The sequence below is a fragment of the Gobius niger genome, assembly GCF_951799975.1.
Source record: "Gobius niger genome assembly, chromosome: 8".
NCBI classification, from domain to species: Eukaryota; Metazoa; Chordata; class Actinopteri; order Gobiiformes; family Gobiidae; genus Gobius; species Gobius niger.
In genome coordinates, this window is record NC_136859.1 from 7,037,483 (window position 1) to 7,058,967 (window position 21,485).

Here is a 21,485-nt window from a genome sequence, read left to right on the forward strand (position 1 = left end):
TTCAACCTCTCTATCTTTTCCAAACTATTTGAAGTAAAGCCCAGACAGCGGTTTCATTGCACAAGTATTTATTTATGTTTTGAAATGTTATAAAAACATTAAGTGCACTCACGTGGACAGTATGGCTCAAGTTCCTTTTGAAACAGTGCAGTTTGTATTAAATCATGCTGTACATTGTCTTGAATATTATAATGGCAGAATGATGTTCGTGTCACCTGTGAATTGTGCAGTTTTTTGTATTTAAAATTAATACTTGCAATAAAAAAAAATCTGATGGAAAAAACACATTTACTTTTTCATTGAACCTGAAAAATCAACAATAGCTTGTCTCGTCCATCCCAGTTTCTTTGAATATTAAAAGCAAATTGAAATAAGATATAAATATAAAAATATGTAAAATTGACTTGTTGATGTTGAGGTAAAGTGCCGTTAAGTGTTTCCAATGTTTAAAAATTAAGTTAAAAAAAATGTTTCATGCTTAAAGTAAGAAAATATCAGAACAAAGTTACAAAAACATTTACGATTTTAAGACATGACACAAAGTGCAAACACATGAGGACCACAACTAAGAATCTCTCGCTCTCACTTGTATGCACCCACAGACTCATAGGAGCGATCGCAATGTTGTCCCGTTCGGGGACTGTGGCAATTTAATGTTTTTAATCAGGATTTATACAGCAAGTCAAATTTAAAGGGACTATACTGAGTTTATCATAAATGTTCAAACTAAGTATTTTCCTCCCCCTACATATTCCAGCCCTGTCTTAATGTGTAGAATGAGCTCAGACCTGTTCACCACAACTGCCTCTAAAATCCTGCACTGTCACTCAAAAAGGTCTTAATTTGGGTCTGAAGTGCCGTCATGCACGAGTTTAATAAAGAGGCTGCAGTTACATGTAAGACCTGAGGTGGCAGTAGTGAGTACACAATGACTAACTTGTATATAGTCTCTTTAATGCTTTATAATGTCATTTTATTGCCTAAATACTAGCCTATAATTTAACGCCACAAATGCAGAAGAAAAACATTTCATCAAACAGAGGAAAGAGAATTGGACAAAACGGAAAACGTTGGAAGAATGTGGTAAATTTCAGCCAAAACTGCAACTGAATATGTTTTAGATAGAACATCACTTTAGTATTTTTGATGAACATACAACAAAAGTTGAGCAATGTCCTAATTTTCCAATAAATTTAGATTTAATACCAGCTTGAATCTAATTCAATGCTTGGTAATGACATTTAATGCCTTGATTTTGGCCAAACTCATTTAATGACTTAAATGCCTTTTAATGCCCCGCGGAAAACCTATAAAATAGATAATGTTCACAAACAGGACATTGCTTCTCTTGCACTGTAACAAATTGGTAATTTTATAAAACAGAAGTAAAGAAATACGGACAAATGCCGGACGACATCAGTGCTTTCATGCCTCAGGTTTCAAAGACGTGAAAGAAGATGAGTGGAGATGACGCTGAGTTTCCTGATTGACTTCTGCCGCAGTAATAGTCGTCAGATCGCAAACAACAACTAGAATATCAAGTATGTTTGTTTGAGGTTTTGGAGGCTCTGATTGACAATCGCGCTGACACCACACACGAGGAGCGCCACGACAAATAATCGCTCACAGAGAGGAAAAATCAGGCTGCAGACTGGGCTTAAACTCCTCTGGTGGGTCCCCAGTTTTAGACAAGAGGAAAAAAAAGTACAAACACTGTCCACCATTAGGGGAACTGCACATCAGACTTCACTAAACCTGAGTAACGGACTGAAGCCGGACCAAACCTGGACTCTGCTCATCCTGTTGCCACAAACCATGTCTCTCCAGTGCCAGCTTTTGCCAATGTGATTCCCTGGGCACTGTTAGGCTTTGGTTCCCCTCAACTAAGCCCCTCCCCTCAGGCTGTGCAGCAACAAGGCATTATGGGACTTGTGGATATGTAGATACTGAAAATCTTCTGAAAATGAATATTCTTAACCTGTTACCTGCTGTCTTAGGGTTGTTACCTCATTTGAAAGCTAAGACCTTCTACTTTCTAAAACTATGTGTAAGATCTGAGTGAAACACAACTTACATCACCATTAGGGATGCACCGATACCACTTTTTCTAAAATCGATAAGAGTACTTTAAGTTAAGTACTTGCCGATACCGAATACCGATAATACGAGTACAAGGCAGTTTCTTCAACATTCTTACTTTTTCACAGCAGATTGGTTAGTAATTAGTTAATTTACTCATTTACATTTCCTTTAGTAAAGTAGGCGACACTTTTAAGAGAAATTATATCAAAATTGTACAGCCATTTTATTTATTTATTTTTCATTCAATCATTTTTAATTTTTATTGCACCGTCCATCATAGACAGAACAGCTCATGTCCAAAAGCTCCTCAATGCTTGTGCTTTATTCATTTATCTATTTTTATTTAACAAAAGCATTGAGATGTTACTTATTACTGCAGCTATTTGGTCTCTTTTCACCTTTACTTCAGCTCCGTGTGGACTTTCTCGTGTATTTATAGCAACTTAGCGATTAGCTACAGCGTTTTGATTGTTTTGCTGCAGCTCATTTTCGCTCAATATAAACATGCTGTATCTCTTTCATTTGGATTTTCTGAGGACTTTTTAGTCGCTGGGTTAGTTTTTCAGATGAATTAGCCCCTGGGCATAAAACGGCATAAGAATCGCCAGAACTGTTAGCCTCAAGTTAGCAGCTAGTTAGCAACATTAGCAACGTTAGCCTGTATCTTGTACACTGCAGACTAGGGATGGGCGATACCACTTTTTTTTTAATCGATAGGATACCGATACTTTTGGGGTCATTTTTCTTGATACCAATGCCGATACCAATACCGGTAATTTTTATATGGGTGAATGTATTTCAATCAATATACATTTCTAAAACTGGGTATTTTATATAATTAATAGGTACATTAAAATGATATTACTTTAACTGGTTAATTATTCAATGTTAATGTGAAATTAAATACATAAACAAAGTTTAAAACTAATACTTTAATGACAAACAGAATCTAAACCATAATAATATGGCTGGTTTAGTTCAATTCCCTGCTCCTGTGGACTGTTTTGGCTCAGAACAAAGATGTAAATTGTCCTTTTATGTTTAAAATTGCTGCCATGCCTACTTTTTACATATGCAAATTAGTGTTGATACTTTTTGCCCAATATCGATACTCAAAAAGTAGCCGTTTGGTATCAATATATCGATACTGTGGTATCGATCCGTCCATCCCTACTGCAGACTCAGCGCTGCAGCACTAACAACATTTAGCTCTGGTTAAATCCAGCACAGACTCTGATTTAGGGAGTGTCGTCTGTGATAAAGTCAGCTCTATGTGGAATATTATATTTACACTAAAGAATTCTCCAGTTTGTAGGTATTTTCTCTCCTCGGCGGACGGCAAGTAACAGGTTAATTGCTTTTTTGTTAGTTTTTTTTGTATTAGCCTTATTATAACAGGAGTCCTAAACATGCAATGTGGCCCCCCTCCCTCTCCAGAAGATGGATCCGCCATGGTCACCTATTCCCAGAGCCAGCCCTGATGAAGTCAAACTGCAAACGCAGGCCTCTCTCAGCTCATCTCCATCCCGTGCTCCATGTCCATCACGGGCCTCTTCTCGCAGCTGTAGTCGTCGTGGTCCTTCCCCTCCACGTACTTCTGGAGGGTGCTGTAGCACTGCTCGCTGCGGGTGAACGTGTACAGCTCCGAGATCTGCTCCCAGGCGCGGTGGTTCGGGAAGGGGAACGGCGTCGGGTCCTTGTTCTCGAAGAAGCTCTGCAGGTTCCTCTCGGCGAGTTTCGTGCTGTAATCCACGGCGTAGGCGTCGAAGCGCTCCTTCTCCTTCTCCACGTAGCGCTTCCAGAAGGTCAGCTGCAGGTAGCTGACTTTGGAGCGGCAGTTGGTGTAGCAAGTGCCGCAGAGGCCAACCACTGCCGCGATGATTATAATGCACCAGCCCAGGATCTGAGGAGAGGGACGAGAGCAGTGTCAGTTCGGCTTTACCCAAATCTAAAAGCCTCGAGACTGGAGAGCTTGGCCAGCGAAGTCACATATAAAGCTAAACTTTTACTGAAGAAAGAGCACTGCAGCATTATTTTATGATAACACTGTGTTTCCATAGATTAAGAGGAAGTTGCGGTGCTGAGAGGGCATGTTTGACAGATTACTCAGTGTGTGACGCAGCTCATGCTTCAGATTCCTCTCCTCAGTTTGAAGAAAGGGACATTTGTCAAACAGAATACCCTCCAGTGAGACATTAGCTGTTTCTGCACAAAGGAAGGAAGGAGGAAACCGCACAAGTCTCCGAGGCTGGAGAGGAGCCCTTTTGCTCACATGTTGCCGGTCTGATGTGCAAACCGATTTGGTTGGAGCCCAGTGAGTGTAGTGTATTTGTGAGTCGGAAAATGGGACAGCTGATGCAAATAAGCCACTGTCAACAATGCGAACAAACATTATACGCGGTGGTAAAAGTGTGAAAAGTTTGAGATCCACTGCTGTAGACGACCAACATAAAATATGAAAACAAACATATTCTAAGTTTTTGTCATTTATGTTAAATAAATTTGGACCAGCAGAGAGCACAAAATGCTGCTGCCTCCTGAGTAAACAAAGAGGCGTCAGCACATCTCCCCTGTTTTGTGCACCTTACACTGGCTTCCTGTTAAATTTAAAGGGACTATAAGGAGTTTAAAAATGTTAACTAAGTATTTTCCTCCCCCTACATGTGCCGGCCATGTCCTCATGTGTAGAATGAGCTCTGACCTGTTCACCACAACTGCCTCTAAAATCCTGCACTGTCACTCAGAAAGGTGTTAATTCGAGTCCGAAGTGCCGTCATGCACAAGCTTAAAGGAATAGGCCACCGTTTTTACACACTGAGATATGTTCTTATTTTAGCTTTGATGAGTTCTTTAGGACCTGTCTGATCTTCCCCCGTGCCTTCAATCACGTAAACACAGCGCAGACGGCGTTAGCATTTAGTCTCTCCCCCTCTCCTCTATAGCTCCAAAACTGGTCAAGATAGAAGCTACCAAGCTCTTCCACGTTTTCCCTATTTAAATATGGTTACGTGAAGTGTTACACTACAAAGTATAATTACACAAAATTAAACAATGTGGATTTTCTAAGCGGATAAAAGGGGGAACTATATTGTAAGGCGTAATAATACCAGGAGTAATTCGAAATCTGAGCAGTAAACTTCACTTTACTGCGCAGTAATCTTCACTTTACTGTGCGGATGCCAAATTACTCCTTACCAGCCTTGTTGCTATTGCTACTTAGCCTTTTTTTTTTTTTTCGAGTTTTGAGTAACTATGTAGGAACAGGAAACTGATGTAATCAATCTGTTTTTGAAATAGGGGGTGGGGTTAAATAAGTTAAACTTCTCCTCACTCCTTTTTGAACATGTGCATTTGTATTTGGCTTTTCAAGGGAACTGGCAAGTTTGCTTTTGTCTTTCTGATTTGTTACAGCCTCTACGTTTAATATGTTGTAAAGGTGCGTTGTGTTGCTCACATGTTCAAAATAAAGTAACGAACGAACTCTTGAGCTACTTTTATGTAACAAAAACGTCAGGGAGCAACTTCAAAGACAAGGAACATATTTCAACATACAGTAGAAAATTGATTGAATTGTTTCCTTAATACCTAGCTTTAATAACAAATGTCAGATTATTTTCAAAATGTCCAGAACAAAAACAAAATGCACCTAAAATGCGACTTACCAATAGCGTGTGTCGAAATGTAGAAAACCCGGCGATTAACAAACCAAAATCCTGCCTTGGTGTCTGTGGGATTGAGGTCTGAAAGGAGCGTGGCTGAGCAGGGAATAATGAGCACTTTAGAGGCCGCTGAGTGCTCCATGATCCAATCCATTACGATGAGTCGTCATGGAGGAAGCAGTAATCAATTCTTACTAACATTGTGTCTCATTGAAGTAACATTGTCAGCTATAACAAAAACTTCACAGATTGTTATGCTTTGCACACTAATAGATAATGCTGGATTATGAGGCCTACCCAGATGAAATGGTTTTACATTAAAAGCAAGTAAGGGGACCTTTTAAAAGCTTTTAACCATGTCATAACATTGTTCCCGCCCAACTGGAGACGTGAGGAAGCTCCTTAGATGGACAATGAAACATGGGCGCGTTTTTAATTGTAAGCCCAGTTTTGTTTTCACTTTACAACATTGATCAAATGGGGCAGCCTCTCTAACATTATGCGCTGAGCAGTTCTGCATTGTTCAAGGGCACAAATGATTTGCGGCTTAAACCATGGGTAATTCCCCCTGATGCCAGTAGAGAGCACTCCACAAGAAAGCTCATCAAGAGCCTTTCAAACATAGACATTATTTTAAGTCATACAATTTTAAAATATTAATGCTAGGGTCAAAAGCCCAAAAAATCCTTTGTGGAATCAGTTTTGTTTAATTTTGTCTGTATTTTTTGGATGTAATGGTGTGTTTTATGTCATTTTAAATGGTTATTGTTAAAGGTATACAGGAGGATTTTCCCCGAATTTTAGGAAAGAACCGCCCTCTCCATTTAAAAAAAAAAACGCTCTACCTGCCTGCGACGAGGAAGAATCTCCCAAAAACACTCTGGTCTTGTTTCTCTCTTCTGAAGCCTTTCTCTTCTTCTCATACACTTTGAAGACACTTTTTCTCTAGCGACCCTCTGCCATTTTCAAACGACTCGGTGCGTTCTGCGAGCAGCAATGAATGGCTAACAGCGTAACTCACATAGGCGTGAAAGTGCGCATGCGCAGAAATTAACAAGGGACGAGCACGCACGACGGCCTTACGTAGGTATATCACCAGAATGATTGACAATTAGGAGGACCAATCGTCTTGATGATCCACCCGGAAATAGAACATCCTCCGCTATACCTTTAAGTCATGGTTAATAATGGTCTATAGTAGTGTTATGCTCCTGAAGGCTATATAATGAGTATTTTTAGCTTAATCTGTCACAAATCATATTTTCTTCAGGGGTGGACAAGTTTGCTTGGGTGGAGGGACGATTTTCTTCATTGTTAAAAGACCAAAGACTGGACCCTCCAACTGTAGCATCAACTTTCTACAAATGCCAGTGTTGTTCATCATATTTGTCCTTAATGAGTGTTCTGATAATGAATTTAAAGGAGTTAATAGTACTTTAACAGGCATTTGATCTCTGATTTGTCCAATAATATTCCTCCAAATCATCTTGAGGGCCTGATGGAGGGCCAGTTTTGGCCCACAGGCCTGGCATTGCCCCTGCTGTACATGACCCCTGACGAATGTAACTAAACTAACAGGTTTATAAGCCATGCCTGTTTCATTTCAGAGTGAAAGAAATCTCTCAAATCAAGATGAATGTTTAAGTCTGAGCCAGTCTACATCATGGGAGTGTTGTCCTCGCAGTAATCTAAAGCATGAGTGCAGAGTGTCTGGGGAATGCTACAGGAAGTATTTAAACAGCAGACACAGAGTCATGTGGAAACCTGCAGAAACATGTGTGTGTCCACAACAGCACCGAGCAGCACCTCATTAAAGCTGCTTCACACGGGTCCACCATGTGTGAACCAGAGAGAAAAGATACAGAACATGACAAGAACTGCCACTGAATGAATGGGACCCGTCTGATCCCTATTATTTAGTTAAAACCCTTGTTTGCAGATGCAGCGCTTTACCCTGCGATTTATGAGATGTTTTGTCATATGTACATAAAAAGTCAGTTTTTTCGTATTGTTCATTTCCTCTCTGATGGTTTTCTGCTTCTGTGGCCACACCAGCCCTGGGGCACACACTGACGAGAGAGTGGCTGTAAATCTGGCCCCTCTGACCACCACCAACCTTTATCTCAACATACAACAAAATAAATGGCACAAAGCCTTTAATTCATTCATTCACTAATGTAGAAAAACCTAGGGCGGGGCAATTTATTGGAATTTACCTCCAGTTTATCTCTGCTTTGGTCAATCTCAATCCTCGTCATGGGACTTAATAATCGACAGGTTTGCAGCCATTTCGTTGGCAGAAACAGCACCTATAGGGCAACACTTTATAATAACTACTCCTTATTTAGCTTTAATAAATGATGAGTTAACACTTAATTCACTAGTCACACTTAACTAATGAAGTGTTCATGATGAATTAAGTGTTAACTCATCATTTATTAAGGCGAAATAAGGTGTAGTTGTTATAAAGTGTTACCAAGATTATATGAAACAGGGGTGTCAAACATACGGCCCGCGGGCCTGATCCGGCCCGTGAGATGATTTAATCCGGCCCCTGCCTTGTAGAGCATAAATTCCAGAGTATGTGAAAAAAAAAAGTAAGAATAACCTGAATGCTCATTCTAGCCACTACGGGGCATTAAATTTAAAACAAATACTATAGCTCAGGATATGAACAACACATTATATAGCCACGTGGTAAATGGGCGGCTCTGGCTTTAATAATTGCTTACCACCTCTGAGTGTGGAGTGAATGAATAATGACAATGTAGTACTCTGAGGAACTTGTGACACAGGCTTGTAAAGTGCAATACAAGTGTTAATTTTGACAACACATTTTAATTTAGTTTTAGTCTTAGTCTTTTTGACGAAAATGTAATTCAATTTTAGTCTAGTTTTAGTCAAAAAAAATATCTTCAATTTTAGTCTAGTTTTAGTCGACTAAAATTGCAAGTAATTTTAGTCAACTAAATTTAAGACGAATTTAGTCGACTTTGTATTGATAATATTAATTCTAATCATATTTAATCTGGTTCCTCTGCTTCATGGAGCTGCTCCACATGAACAAAGCTCAGAGCTGTTCAGTTGGCAGAGGATTTACATGATCTGAGGCTCTTTCCGACGGTCAATAGAAGTTTGGATGATTTTAGTCTCTCCTTTTTATTTTTATTTAGTCTTATTTTAGTTGACTAAAATATCTGGACATTTTAGTCATAGTTTTAGTCTCATGAAAAACTTTTAATTTAGTTTTAGTCCAATTTTAGTCGTCAAAAATATCACTTTGACTAAAACTAAGACTAAATATTTTAGTCGACGAAATTAACACTGGTGCAATACAAGTGTAAGCCGTTGTCATTAATGAAGCTACAGTCAAGTTGGGGCTTTGACCAAATATCAGATTAATGTTATTCATGTATTAGCCTTAGAAAATCCAACCCCCTTCATGTCACCAGCAGATGCCTCCAAACTCCCCCTCTGCGCCCTCACCTGCGACTGTGCCCGGAACATCAGCAGCAGCTCCATCCTCTCGTCGGGCGACAGTTTGGAGCGGTCGCACGGCACATGCGCCAGCTCCTCTCTGCACTTGACCGTCTTGTTCACGCAGAACAGGTCCACCACCAGGTTGTCGTCCAGCCCGCTCACCGCGCACTCGTAGAAAGTGGCGTTCAGCAGCGCCACGGACAGCCACATGATGGGCGGCACGCACGCCCCGCTGACGATGTCCAGGAGGGCCCTCAGGCAGTTCAAGCAGTTCCCGCGCGGGCACAGCTTCGTTGGGCCCAAGCAGCACCCGGTGTAGAGTCTCCACAGCCTGGTGTTGGTGAAGAGCCCGAGGACGAAAAGCACGGCAGCCGGGCCGAGCAGGAAGGATATCCCGTACGCAAAGTTCTGGTCGTGGTTGCAAGGGCATTGGAAAGACACCATGGAGAAGACCCTCTCTCCGCCGATGGTGAGCAGAGCCATGAAGCTGTAGCCAATGGTGGACTTTTGGTTCATGAAGAAGCGCAAGACGGTCTGGAAGCCGTCCATGACGTTCGGGGGCATTTTGTCGACACACTGGGAAAGCGGAGGAGAAAGAGAAGGAGAAGCAAGAGTGAAGGAGAGAGACACACACGCACAAAACAAAACAAGACCAAGCCCAGCAAAGCTCCTCCTTTGAAACGGGAAATACCCTTTAAACTCCTCCCATTGCCAGATAGTGTCATCTCCCTTTGCACCACTCTCTCTGACAGCCAAGGCAGACAAAGCCACAAAACCATTAAACAAGAGCTTAACCAGGACTAAACCGCGTCCAAGCAAAGACTAAACAAAAGGGAATCAGGTCGAAACAAGAGCTAAAAGAAGTAAATCAAGAGCAAAGCAGGTGCAAAACAAGATGAACTAGGATTAAACCTGAAGTAAGATGACCCAGCTATTTCTAAACCAAGGAAAACGGAGTAACCCTATACTAAACCATCAGCAAATCAAAACTAAACAATCGTGCTGTTTCATAGAACTGGCTCACTTCAGAAACTTGTCATTTGGGTTTCATAAACCAGGCCCACTCAGGGTCTGACTCAGTTACTTTCTAAATTTAGCCAGAGAATTTAGCCTGGTCCCTAACTCGTTTTAGCACTGCCCTTTAATCACATACTGAGGGTGAAAACACAACCACTGCCCCATGTTTTATCATTAGATTAGTGCTTTATTCAGAAAGAGATGTGTTTTTAGTAAGAATTCTGATTTTATTAATATCATTTAACAAACATGTTTACAGACTTAGATGCTTTATTCTGTACGTTTAGCTCAAAATCAGATTTATAAACAAGAGGTGCACTTTAACGTCTATGAACCACCAAGACAAAAACCAGGACTAAACCGTATGTGAACAAAGAGTGAACCTGCACTTAAAGTGATCCAAAAGATCCAAAAGATTTAAAAATGTAATAAAATGTGCAGAATCAACAACCTGGTCTTGAACTTTGATGTAAACTCAGTAATGATATATATTATTTTTTGTAAAGTCCCTCTTTCCCAGATCTCAACAACTAATCAGAGTCTAGTATCCTCCCGCGTTGACCAATGAGACGAGATTTTCCTGTGAACCAGCCTGTCCGGTCCAATCAGGAGGCGGGGGAGGAGCTTGATTGTTTATTTTTGAAAATTATGTTCCTGCTCTCCTCATTTTCCAAACCATCGAGCTTTCTGGTTAAAGAGGGGATGAATTAGATTATTTACTTTAAAATTTCACTCTATTTCTCATTACTTTGCAAACTTGCAGATGATCATTTTAACACTAACACTAAACCAGAACAAAACTACAGGGTTTGCTCATTTCAGGGTGAAATGTTGTCACGTTTAATTTGAACAACAAGGAGATGCTGCTACTTCATGATAAAATAGACAATTATATGTACATCGCGCAAAAGTCATTAATCACAAATGTCTGAACACAAAAATGTTTTCCTCTATTAGAAAAATATCACGGTACAGGCCCTTTAAACTAAACAGTTTGAGGTCAGAACATATGGAGCTTCACTTCCCTAATAACTGTGTGACATAACTGTGTTAAAGGTTTCATTTACAAAGGTTGTGCGTAACTTTGTCTGCAAAAATCAGCTTCTTAGCGGAAGTTTTGCTCTGTTTTGGAGGAAGTGAGCCGTCCGACTGGTTATTCGGGTTTTAAGATTGCAGCTGAGTTTCAAAAAGGTCAACGGAAACACTGTGCTGCTGCAGTCTGTGAGATTTGTCCTGGTTTAGACCCTGCTTTGTCCGAATATACATTTGACATTTGACTTTAAAGCAAGGCAATGCAAGTCTCACTTCTCACTTTGGGCCTTTGCACAAATCTAAAGTGTATTTTTTCCACACTTCTCACGTCTAGTTCTACAGTTTTAAGAGCTTTGTCTTTGGATAGTACTTGTCCCTGTGTGTAGAGAAATGTCAGAAAAAGCCATGTGTTAGCAACATTTCTAAAGTGTTTATGGTGCATTCCCGGCAACTGGAACGCCACTCGAGGTGGTAATTAGAACTTGTAAACTCCAACCTCCTCCGAGTTCAGATACGAGGTGAAGACAGCAATGGCGACCCCCAGTGGAGGTAACAAACGCTAACAAAACCACGGCATCAGCAAAGCGAACGCTGCTTAACGTTACGTAGCGTGTCTTGAATTATATCTGGTCTGGAGAAACACTAGCATCGTATTAGCTAAATGCTGCTTTGCCGTGTGTTTATGACTTTATTCAGCAGGAATGCTCTGAGGCGTAGCTTGCCATTAAGCAAGGCAGGCAGCTGCCTGGGGCCCCCAAGCCAGCAGGGGCCCCCAGAGGGCCAACAGATTTGACAGAAATTACCAAGAGAATACAGTCACGGCAGCAGCAGCGACAAGGTGCAACGACAAATGGCTGTCGCATACTCCCTGAAGTGGCACCATGAGCCCAGCCCCTCCCGAGAGAGAGAGAGAGAGAGAGGAGAGAGAGAGAGAGAGAGAGAGAGAGAGAGAGAGAGAGAGAGAGCGAGAGAGAGAGAGAAAGAGAGAGAGAGAGTGAGAGAGAGAGCGAGAGAGAGAGAGAGAGAGAGAGAGAGAGAGAGAGAGAGCGAGAGAGAGAGCGAGAGAGAGAGAGAGAGAGAGAGAGAGAGCGAGAGAGAGAGCGAGAGAGAGCGAGAGAGAGAGCGAGAGAGAGAGAAAGAGAGAGAGAGAGAGAGAGAGAGAGAGAGAAAGAGAGAGCGAGAGAGAAAGAGAGAGCGAGAGAGAGAGCGAGAGAGAGAGAGAGAGAGCGAGAGAGAGAGAGAGAGAGAGAGAGAGAGAGAGAGAGAGAGAGCGAGCGAGAGAGAGAGAGAGAAAGAGAGAGAGAGAGAGAGAGAGAGAGAGAAGAGAGAGAGAGAGAGAGAGAGAGAGAGAGAGAGAGAGTGCAGTGTGTTAGAAGAAAACAGACACAGCTCCAACAGAATGTGGAGCACAAAACGGCCGTCAGAGGGCCCCCTACTGACATTCCTGCTTGGGGCCCCCTGGTAAGGCAAGGCAAGGCAAGGCAACTTTATTTATACCGCGCATTTCGTACACAAGGCAACTCAATGCGCCTTGGTACCCTGGATACGCCTCTGCTCTGAGGTCGTAAATCATCATTTTCAAATGGGAAGAATACCAGTTACTAGTTGCCTGGAACACACCAATAGATCCCTACTGTGTTTGTCATTAGCCCCGCTCTGGAGCCTAAATACCCAGGAGACTGCAGTTGCTCATGTAAACAGAGATAGGTGTATTTCTCTGGCGCACATAAACATCATATTCAGAATATTGTCATAACCAGGATTTGACTGGTGACCTGGATACTGGTAAACACACTCAGTGTTCGATAGAAAGCCATCACTGTGAGATCAAGTTAATCATAGACTCCAATATCCATGGTCTTTAATATCTCTAAAAAATACGCCTTCATCACTGGAAAAATGTCCGGCTCAGCGTTTGCATAGACCTTCTCATTCAGAGGCGTTACGTATTAAGAATGGAATAAACTCCTACAGAGTCTGAAACCTTCCTCTGACTTGAACGACTTCTTTCTCAATGTAAGAAAAGTGCTATTGGAAAACCAGCCACAGCATCAGCACAGAATTGTAATCGCCTCCTCGACATAAACATGCACATTGTCTAAAAAACACCATGCAAAATCCAATACTGTTTTTATTTTTATTATAAGTTGAGAGAGAGAGCTCACCATGGGCGCCGCACGGAGGGACCGGAGATTGTGCAAAGCAAATGAGCGCAGCCTTTTAACGGGTCAAGCCAAGACTTAAGAGGCAACAGGAAGCAGCTCTGGATAATGTAAGATGGACTGCATTAAGTGCCAACGATACTGAGAAATCATTTCAAACCTCGCAACAAACCAATGAAAGGGTGGGGTGAAAAGGATAAAAACAATCAAAAAAAGTCATCAAAAAGATAGTTGATGTTTATAGATGTTTTTCATGCAAATATCTGAGAGAGCTCATGGGAATCAGTATTTTTCACTTTTTCTGTTTTCTTGTCCCTATGTCTTTTTACAGCAGTTTGTCCAGTACAAGCGAAGAACCGGCACTGCATGAATAGAGAGAGAAATATCACATTTTTGCTGAATGTTGCATCAATATGAGAAAAATGTATTGCAAGTTTTCAATCATTTTATGTTTTAATATAAAAATAAAAATGGCCAACATTGCCTTGGGCCAGTCAATGCACTGAAAATGCTTCCACTATTTCGGGCTGATAAACAAAAGCCAGCATGGTTAAAAATATTTCACCCAGGCCAGCGTTGTCACATGGGTCATAGCAAATTTTTGAAAACAGAAAACTACTTTGAGCCAGGCTTTTAAGCCGTTCTAGGGAGGTCTGAAGTCCCATTAGAATCCTGTCTACCAAGTGTCTTTTGGAGTCGCCCCTGGCCACAAGGGGGTGCTACTACAGCAATGTCAGAGTGGCACGTTCCTCGCCCATTGGTAAGAAATCAAGTCTAGTTCCTCTTAAACAGTTTGTGGTCATAGATTTCTTCTTTTTATACAAAGAAATTAATGCTTAATTCCTTGCAAAAAAACGTCCTGTTCAAAGTTCGTCAAAGTCCAGAACAGCGGGGATGGGGTGGTGGGAACCTGTGGACTTGACTGAGGGGTTCCTCCGACCGTCCTGAGTCTCTATCTCCCCCCCCTTCTCCACAAAGTAGTGCAGGTTGCTGTAGTGCTGCTTCCTGAAAGAAACAAGAGTGATTTAACATAAACGCCCAATACAATGAAAGAGGAAGCCACTAATTAAATTGTCAGTTGTTGTCTTTCTTAAAAGGAGCTAGATGCAAGCTAGCCATTTTATACTCACTACTGCCACCTCAGGTCATATGTGTCACTGCACCTTCCATATTTAGCCCGTGCATGACGGCAATTCGGACCCGAAGTAAAACTTTTTGAGTGACAGTGCAGGATTTTAGAGGCAGTTGTGGTGAACAGGTCTGGGCTTATTCTACACATTAGGACATGGCTGGGACATGTAGGGGGAGGAAAATACTACATTTTAACGTATTCAAACTCTGTATAGTCCCTTTAACATATCAGTAGCATCCCACGTCTTCCCTGGGACGGGTTTAGAGTCACGTTTCGCCACTAGCAGAGTCACTGTCACAGAAAGTGAGAATAGAAATAACAGATTGGGCGATAACTGTTGAGCTCTATCGCTCAACCATAATCTACCCTGTCCGAAAAACTCAAATGCATTGCTTAATTGAATACAAAGCTACTCATTGTGCTGTAACTGAGATGATGTAACTCATTGTGACCCACTCTTTTTTGCAGCGGTACTTGTAGAGGGACGACACTTGCTCCCAGTCCTGCTTTGAGGGCGTCTGGATGTCCTCCGGGTGGGTCTTTTTGAAGAAGCTTTCGATGTTGCGTTCGGCGAGTTCCCGGGCGTGTTTTGTGGACTGCGAGTCCAGGGCAGAGCTCTCCTCCTGCGCGTAGAGCCGCCAGAACTTCAGCTGGAGGTAACTGACCGGAGACCAGCACCGCCCCACACAGGTCAGCACCAGGTGGGACAGGATGAGGCTGGCGATCAGCAGCCAACCCAAAACCTGGAGGAACAAATGAACAGCGGGTCAGAGGGAGCTGGAGCAGAGTTGAGGGTCAGATTCACTTGGCAGAATGGAATGACTTCATTGTCTCATTCATAAAACACATGTTTAGACTCTCACAGGTAGAAATATTAGGGCTGGGACGATACACTTTTGTCATGATCCGATACATATCACGATACTCAGGGGCCGATCTGATACATATTGTGATAGAGTAAGTAATTATATGATAAGGAAGATTTACCTTTAAATGTTTAAAAAGAACAGTCATGTGTCCAAAGCTATAGATCAAGTTTTGCCAACAAAATGCCATTTGACATTTATTGAATTGTTAAGACTGAAAAGTTCATGCTGTCACTGGAAAATAAGTCACAATACTTTTCAACACAAGTATTGAAAGTATTACAATACATGATAAGGTATTGATATTTGGTTTTGCAGTAAAACGTTTTACAATCCGATCCAATAATCTGTTCCAGCCCTGAGACATATACGATACAGGAGATGCACAGGCCCATCCATGGTAATGGGCACAGGTGTGTGAAATTATAATGGGCCTATCTGCACCATCGACCACCATCACTGCGCCAACTGCTGCGCCATCGTGCACCCAAATAAACATGGAGCACCTCGCACCTCCTACAAAGCATGCTCCTGAAAAGGGCAAAGAGGCCTGTCAAAGCGAAAACTGTAAAACTCCATAGAACATAAAACAGTGTTTTTGTTCAACTCCCCTCAGAGTTAGGAGGAAACACAACTTTTAGAAGAAAAAAAAAACTTTTTGGCGCATTTAGAGCATTGGAGCTTTAAAGTTATTTCTGATGTTAAAGAGATGAAATTCAATTTGGACATTTTACACTCACTACTGCCACCTCAGGTCTTACGCGTAACTGCAGGTTTTATATTTAGTTCGTGTATGACGGTACATCAGACCCGAAGTAACACCTTTTTGAGTGAGTGCAGGATTTTAGAGGCAGTGGTGGGGAATAGGTGTGGGCTGGAACATGTAGAGGGAGGGAAATACTTAGTTTTAACATTTTAAACTTCGTATTGTCCCTTTAAGTCTGAATATTACAGAGGTCCTTCTGGTGTGGCCCCTGGCCTTATAAAAAACGTCTTAACTTGAAAAACACCCAACTTAAATGCACTAACAAAGCATTATCTCTAAATAAAATGAAGAAGTCAATTGCAGATGACCCTGAGTACACACACGCAGAGGATGCAGCGAACCATGTCAGAACTTCTCTGGACAAACCTGGGACTCTGCTCGGAGCGTCAGCAGCACCTCTTCCCTCACGTCTTTAGGCACGGCTCCGTCTTTCCCACAGGGGAACGTGTGCAGCTCCTTAATGCAGTCCGCCTCTTTCTTACGACCCTTACAGAGGTGATTATTGAACAAAGTCGTATTGGTCCCCGTCATGGCGCACTCAGTGAAGACCCCATTCAGCAAAGCCACAGCTATCCAGGTCACGGGGGCCATGAGGGCCACGGTGGAAATCTGAAACAGCACCGTGGCCAGAGATCTCGCCTGGCCGCAGCTCCCACAGACCTTCTCCTGGCGCGAGCACAGTCCCGTCACCAGCTTCCACGTTTTCTTGGACAGAATGAGACCCAGGGTGAGCAGAGCCAGCGCGGGCACCAGCAGGAACACTAGGCCGTAGATGAAGTTGAGCTGGTTGCAGGGGCATTTGAAGACCACACTTGAGAAGATCTGCTCCCCTCCAGCGGTGAACAGAGCCACCAGCCCAAAGCCCAGGTTGGTCTGCTTGTTGGCGATGTTTATAACGGTTTTGAACTGGTCCATGTTGCTGCGCAGAGGAGACAAACAGTGCGAAGAGAGACTTCTGCCTTTTAAACAGAGAACCTCAGCTTGTGACCACTCCTCCGGAACACTTCTCTAAAACCACCAAGATTTTGGTTTCACTATCAGACGCCACAGGGGAACTACATTTTTAAGCTTTAGCTACTGGTAAAATCTTTGAAATGTCACAAAATGAGAGATTACAACAGAATCTTTATACAGAAGTAAGACTATAATTTAGTATTGTAAAGCATTTCTGAGAAAACACTGTGCATCTAAATATAAAGCATTTGCAACAATTTCTTGAAGTTTCAGGCCAGTGTCCAGCATCTTTGTGAAAGTTACCCTGAAAAGTGACCAGGCAAGTTGTAAAACGTGGCTATAAACTCGTCCCTCTGAAGAAATGGGACACTACAAATATGTGAAAGTCAGGAATGAAGTAAGACCTTTTATTTTTGTGATTTCTTCTTTCATTATTTGTTATTAAAACATCAGGTATAGGGCCTTTAAGTAAGAGTCAAGTAGAAACTAAAACAGGGTTTACACAGGTAGCAGCAGAACAAATGGATGGCTTTTTAATGCCGGCCACAAAAGTAAATAACCCCGTTAAGCCCAAACCATGAAATCATTTCTAAAAATACATTAAATTTTTGAAATTCCAGTGCTTATTAAATCATTTTTAGAAAAAGAAATGTAATGAAATATCAATTTGCTCCTCTACAGTCCCGTGCAGTGGATGGGAGGTGTTTTCCATGATGGACGTGAGCTTGGCTAATACCCTCCTGTCCCTCACCTCCTCCACAGAGTCCAGGGGGCACCGAGCGCTGCAGCCATTTGAGATAAAATAGGTAAAATAGTTTTTTTGTAACCAAAGTTTGCATTATGAACTCTTGGTGTAAATTAAATCTGGAAGACTAATTTCAGTGTCTCCTACTTCCAGCCAATGATTGCGTCACACCTCCACCTCAGCCTCAGCGCAAAGCCTCACCTTCGTTGGAGCCAATCATCGCCCTTTGTCCACCCCTTCACTGCCTCTGCTACATCCTTCACTGCATGGTCTCCCACACCACCACCAGTGTCCAGGCTCCGGGGAACATCCCTAATGCTAACATGCCCATCCATGCATTATTATCCATATCAATGACTACGACCGTGGTCTGTTAGCCAAAAATATATTTGTCAATACATCTTTTGAATACTGCTTTTGTCTCTTTTTAAGTCTATCCAGGTTGAAATGTGTTTCCAACAGCCCGGTTCTTCACAGGGATGAATTTATAAGCTTGTTTCAAAACCTTCAGGGTCACTGTTACAGTAATGCTAACAAAACTAGCTTTTAAGCTTGAAAAAAATACTTTCAAATGACACTGTTTTCACAAACCGTTTTCAATAGACAGAATTTTTTTTTTACTAGTAAAAAAAATCCATCCGGTCCATCAGGTACAGGACCTTTAATTACTTTTAACTATGACTTTGCATGACCCTTTGTTCTGAAATCTCCAGGAATTGGGTAGTTAAAGTTTTGTAAAACTTCAATGCAGGACTTTTATCTTGTGTGAGTTTCCATCACAGTCAGAACAAGTTAATTATATACTCCAATATCCATGGTCTTTAATATCTGTAAAAAATGTCAAGCTCTTCTCTGATCGGACAACCAGGACCTGCAGTTCAACCAGCCACAATGACGGCAGATTACGCAAAGGTGAGCTCAGCGTTTGCTTAGACCTTCTCATTCAAAAACGTTACATATTAAGAATGGAATAAACTCCTACAGAGTCTTAAACTTTCCTCTGACCTGAAGGACTTCTTTCTTCGTGTCAAAAAGGTGCTTTTGAGAAAACAGCCGCAGCATCAGCACAGAATCGTAATGTGAAATGCTAGTGACATTTCTACTATGAACAGATTGTGCTTTTAATCCATGTAATCCATGTAATATTGATTTGGGGGTAGAGCTCATAAGCTTTTGTTTCAGCTCACTCCTTTTGAGCAGAATGTATACTGCTCACATAAACTAAACTAAACCAAGTGCGGCCTGTCCGTCATCCACAAAGCCCAGAGCAGCGGGGGTGTGGTGGTGGGACTCTGTGGATTTGATCGAGGAGTTCCTCATCAGACCGTCCTGAGTCTCAATCCCCGTCTCCACGAAGCGGTGCAGGTTGCTGTAGTGCTGCTCCCTGGAGGAAACAAGAGCGCATTAACCTAAACGCCCAATACAATGAAAGAGGAAGCCACTAAAATGAATTGTTAGTTGTTGTCTTTCTTAACATATTTGTAGCATCCAAGGAGGACAACAAGTTTTTTGTTCCACGACAAGAAAAAAGAGAATCAGGTATCGGGCCTTTAAGATATAAAATGTATAAGTTAAATATAAATCAGTCTGACATTGATTAAAACATTTCGAAAAGCACAAATGGCAGAAGTATTTTAAAAGTTTGGCTCTTTTGTTCAATCAGCACCAAATCTAGATTTCACAAAAAAAGTCGAATACATTTGTATATTTTTTTTTCTGTAACTGAGGTATCAAAAGTACTGCGATGCATAGTTTCTGATATGATACGTGCATCACAACAAAGAAGCAATATATTGCAAAACAATACTTTGTCCCAGCCCTATTATCTTACACTTCATTCGTTAGAAAATGCAATATTGATCTTTAATAGCTGGAAAAAAATAAACGCATTAAACACTTGAAAATACAGCAAAATACTTTTCAGGTTTACAAAGTGTTAAATAAATCTTTTATTTAAAATTGTGTGTCGATGAGTTGCACACAGCCTGTGCCGGGCTTTTAAAGCAGTGGTGTCCAAACTTTTTTCATTGAGGGCCGCATATTGAAGTATATACGGTGTGGAGGGCCACAGATCAGTGGCCAATGTGGTGAAAATTTCTAATGAGTGTGTTTAGGAAAGTTTTAATCTGTGGCCCACACCTTTATTTAGGTTTAAAACCTTAAAACCAGCTGTTTCCCACAACAAAAAGTTACTTTTTGAGGTATAATTGTGTAGAATGATGCAACTTCATAAAAAGTACCATCTCTCACGATGTGTGCCAATTCAACAAGAAGCCTGAAGGCCGTCTAAAATGAGTCAGAGGGGCACATTGGCCCCTGGGCCACAATTTGAATGGAATTAAAAAAAATTCTTCCGGCACCCACCAAAGGACTTGAAGTGGGTGGGACAGTTCAGCTCTTTATCCCAACCATAATCTAACCAGTCTCAAACAGAAATGCATGACTATATTGAATTTAGCTAAATTTACTCATTGTGCTGTAACTGAGATGATGTAACTCAATGCGACCCACCCTTTTTTGCTGCGGTACTTGTAGAGGGACGACACTTGCTCCCAATCCTGCTTTGAGGGCGTGTGGATGTCCTCCGGGTGGGTCTTGCTGAAGAAGCTTTTGACGTTGCGTTTGGCGAGTTCCCGGGCGTGTTCGGTGGACTGCGAGTCCAGGGCAGAGCTCTCCTCCTGGGCGTAGAGCCGCCAGAACTTCAGCTGGAGGTAGCTCACTGGAGACCAGCACCGCGCCACACACGTCAGCACCAGGTGGGACAGGATGATGCTGGCGACCAGTAGCCAACCCAAAACCTGGAGGAACAAATGAACAGCGGGTCAGAGGGAGATGGAGCAGAGGAGAGGGTCAGATTCACTTTGCCAGAATGAAACAACTTCAGAAGCTTCACTGGACAAACCTGGGATTCTGCTCGGAGCGTCAGCAGCACCTCTTCCCTCACGTCTTTAGGCACGGCTCCATCTTTTCTGCAGGGGAACGTGTGCAGCTCCTTAATGCAGTCCGCCTCTTTCTCCCGACCCTTACAGAGGTGATTATTGAACAAAGTCGTATTGGTCCCCGTCATGGCGCACTCAGTGAAGACCCCATTCAGCAAAGCCACAGCTATCCAGGTCACGGGGGCCACAAGGCCCATGGTGGAAATCTGAAACAGCACCTTGGCCAGATATCTCGCCTGGCCGCAGCTCCCACAGACCTTCTCCTGACGCAAGCACAGTCCCGTCACCAGCTTCCACGTTTTCTTTGACAGAATGAGACCCAGGGTGAGCAGAGCCAGCGCGGGCACCAGCAGGAACACCAGGCCGTAGATGAAGTTGAGCTGGTTGCAGGGGCATTTGAAGACCACGTTTGAGAACATCTGCTCCCCTCCAGCGGTGAGCAGAGCCACTAGTCCAAAGCCCAGGTTGGTCTGCTTGTTGGCGATGTTTATAACGGCTTTGAATGCGTCCATGTTGCTGCGCAGAGGAAAGAGTGCAAAGAGTGGTAGTGCCTTTTTTTTTTAATTTCTGCCTTTTCCACAATGAACTTTAGCTTGTGATCACTCCTCCGAACACTAAAACAGGGTGTCTAAAGGCTAAGATTAAGTCGAA

The 21,485-nt window shown here is 42.3% G+C and overlaps 3 protein-coding genes across 3 annotated transcripts; all 3 read right to left on the bottom strand.

The window, feature by feature from the left end:
• Positions 1-3,276: 3,276 nt before the first annotated feature.
• LOC306966568 (calcium homeostasis modulator protein 5-like) lies at positions 3,277-10,361 on the bottom strand. The gene is made up of 2 exons (XM_079561368.1): positions 9,228-10,361; positions 3,277-3,985 (listed from the first exon to the last, which is right to left on the bottom strand). Exons 1-2 carry the CDS (start codon positions 9,783-9,785, stop codon positions 3,593-3,595), a joined length of 951 nt encoding a protein of 316 aa, XP_079417494.1. The 5' UTR covers positions 9,786-10,361; the 3' UTR covers positions 3,277-3,592.
• A 3,839-nt stretch (positions 10,362-14,200) lies between these two features.
• Positions 14,201-17,130, bottom strand: LOC306966565 (calcium homeostasis modulator protein 6-like). Its single transcript, XM_079561365.1, has 3 exons — positions 16,563-17,130; positions 15,021-15,307; positions 14,201-14,437 (listed from the first exon to the last, which is right to left on the bottom strand). The coding sequence occupies exons 1-3, from the start codon at positions 17,109-17,111 to the stop codon at positions 14,296-14,298; spliced, it is 978 nt and encodes a 325-aa protein (XP_079417491.1). The 5' UTR covers positions 17,112-17,130; the 3' UTR covers positions 14,201-14,295.
• A 1,986-nt stretch (positions 17,131-19,116) lies between these two features.
• LOC306966813 (calcium homeostasis modulator protein 6-like) lies at positions 19,117-21,356 on the bottom strand (the record flags this gene model as incomplete). Its single annotated transcript, XM_079561629.1, has 3 exons — positions 20,798-21,356; positions 20,407-20,693; positions 19,117-19,279 (listed from the first exon to the last, which is right to left on the bottom strand). The coding sequence occupies exons 1-3, from the start codon at positions 21,344-21,346 to the stop codon at positions 19,117-19,119; spliced, it is 999 nt and encodes a 332-aa protein (XP_079417755.1). The 5' UTR covers positions 21,347-21,356.
• Between the last annotated feature and the right edge of the window lie 129 nt (positions 21,357-21,485).

Bases quoted from the DNA above. Each gene is read 5' to 3' on its own strand.
- LOC306966568 (XM_079561368.1), bottom strand. From the start codon at position 9,785: ATGCCCCCGAACGTCATGGACGGCTTCCAGACCGTCTTGCGCTTCTTC. The intron at 3,986-9,227 runs GTGAGGGCGCAG...CCCTCTCCTCAG, and splicing joins TGTTCCGGGCACAGTCGCAG to ATCCTGGGCTGGTGCATTAT.
- LOC306966565 (XM_079561365.1), bottom strand. From the start codon at position 17,111: ATGGACCAGTTCAAAACCGTTATAAACATCGCCAACAAGCAGACCAAC. The intron at 15,308-16,562 runs GTTTGTCCAGAG...TTGTTCCTCCAG, and splicing joins CGCTCCGAGCAGAGTCCCAG to GTTTTGGGTTGGCTGCTGAT. The intron at 14,438-15,020 runs GTGGGTCACAAT...TGTTTCTTTCAG, and splicing joins AAGTACCGCTGCAAAAAAGA to GAAGCAGCACTACAGCAACC.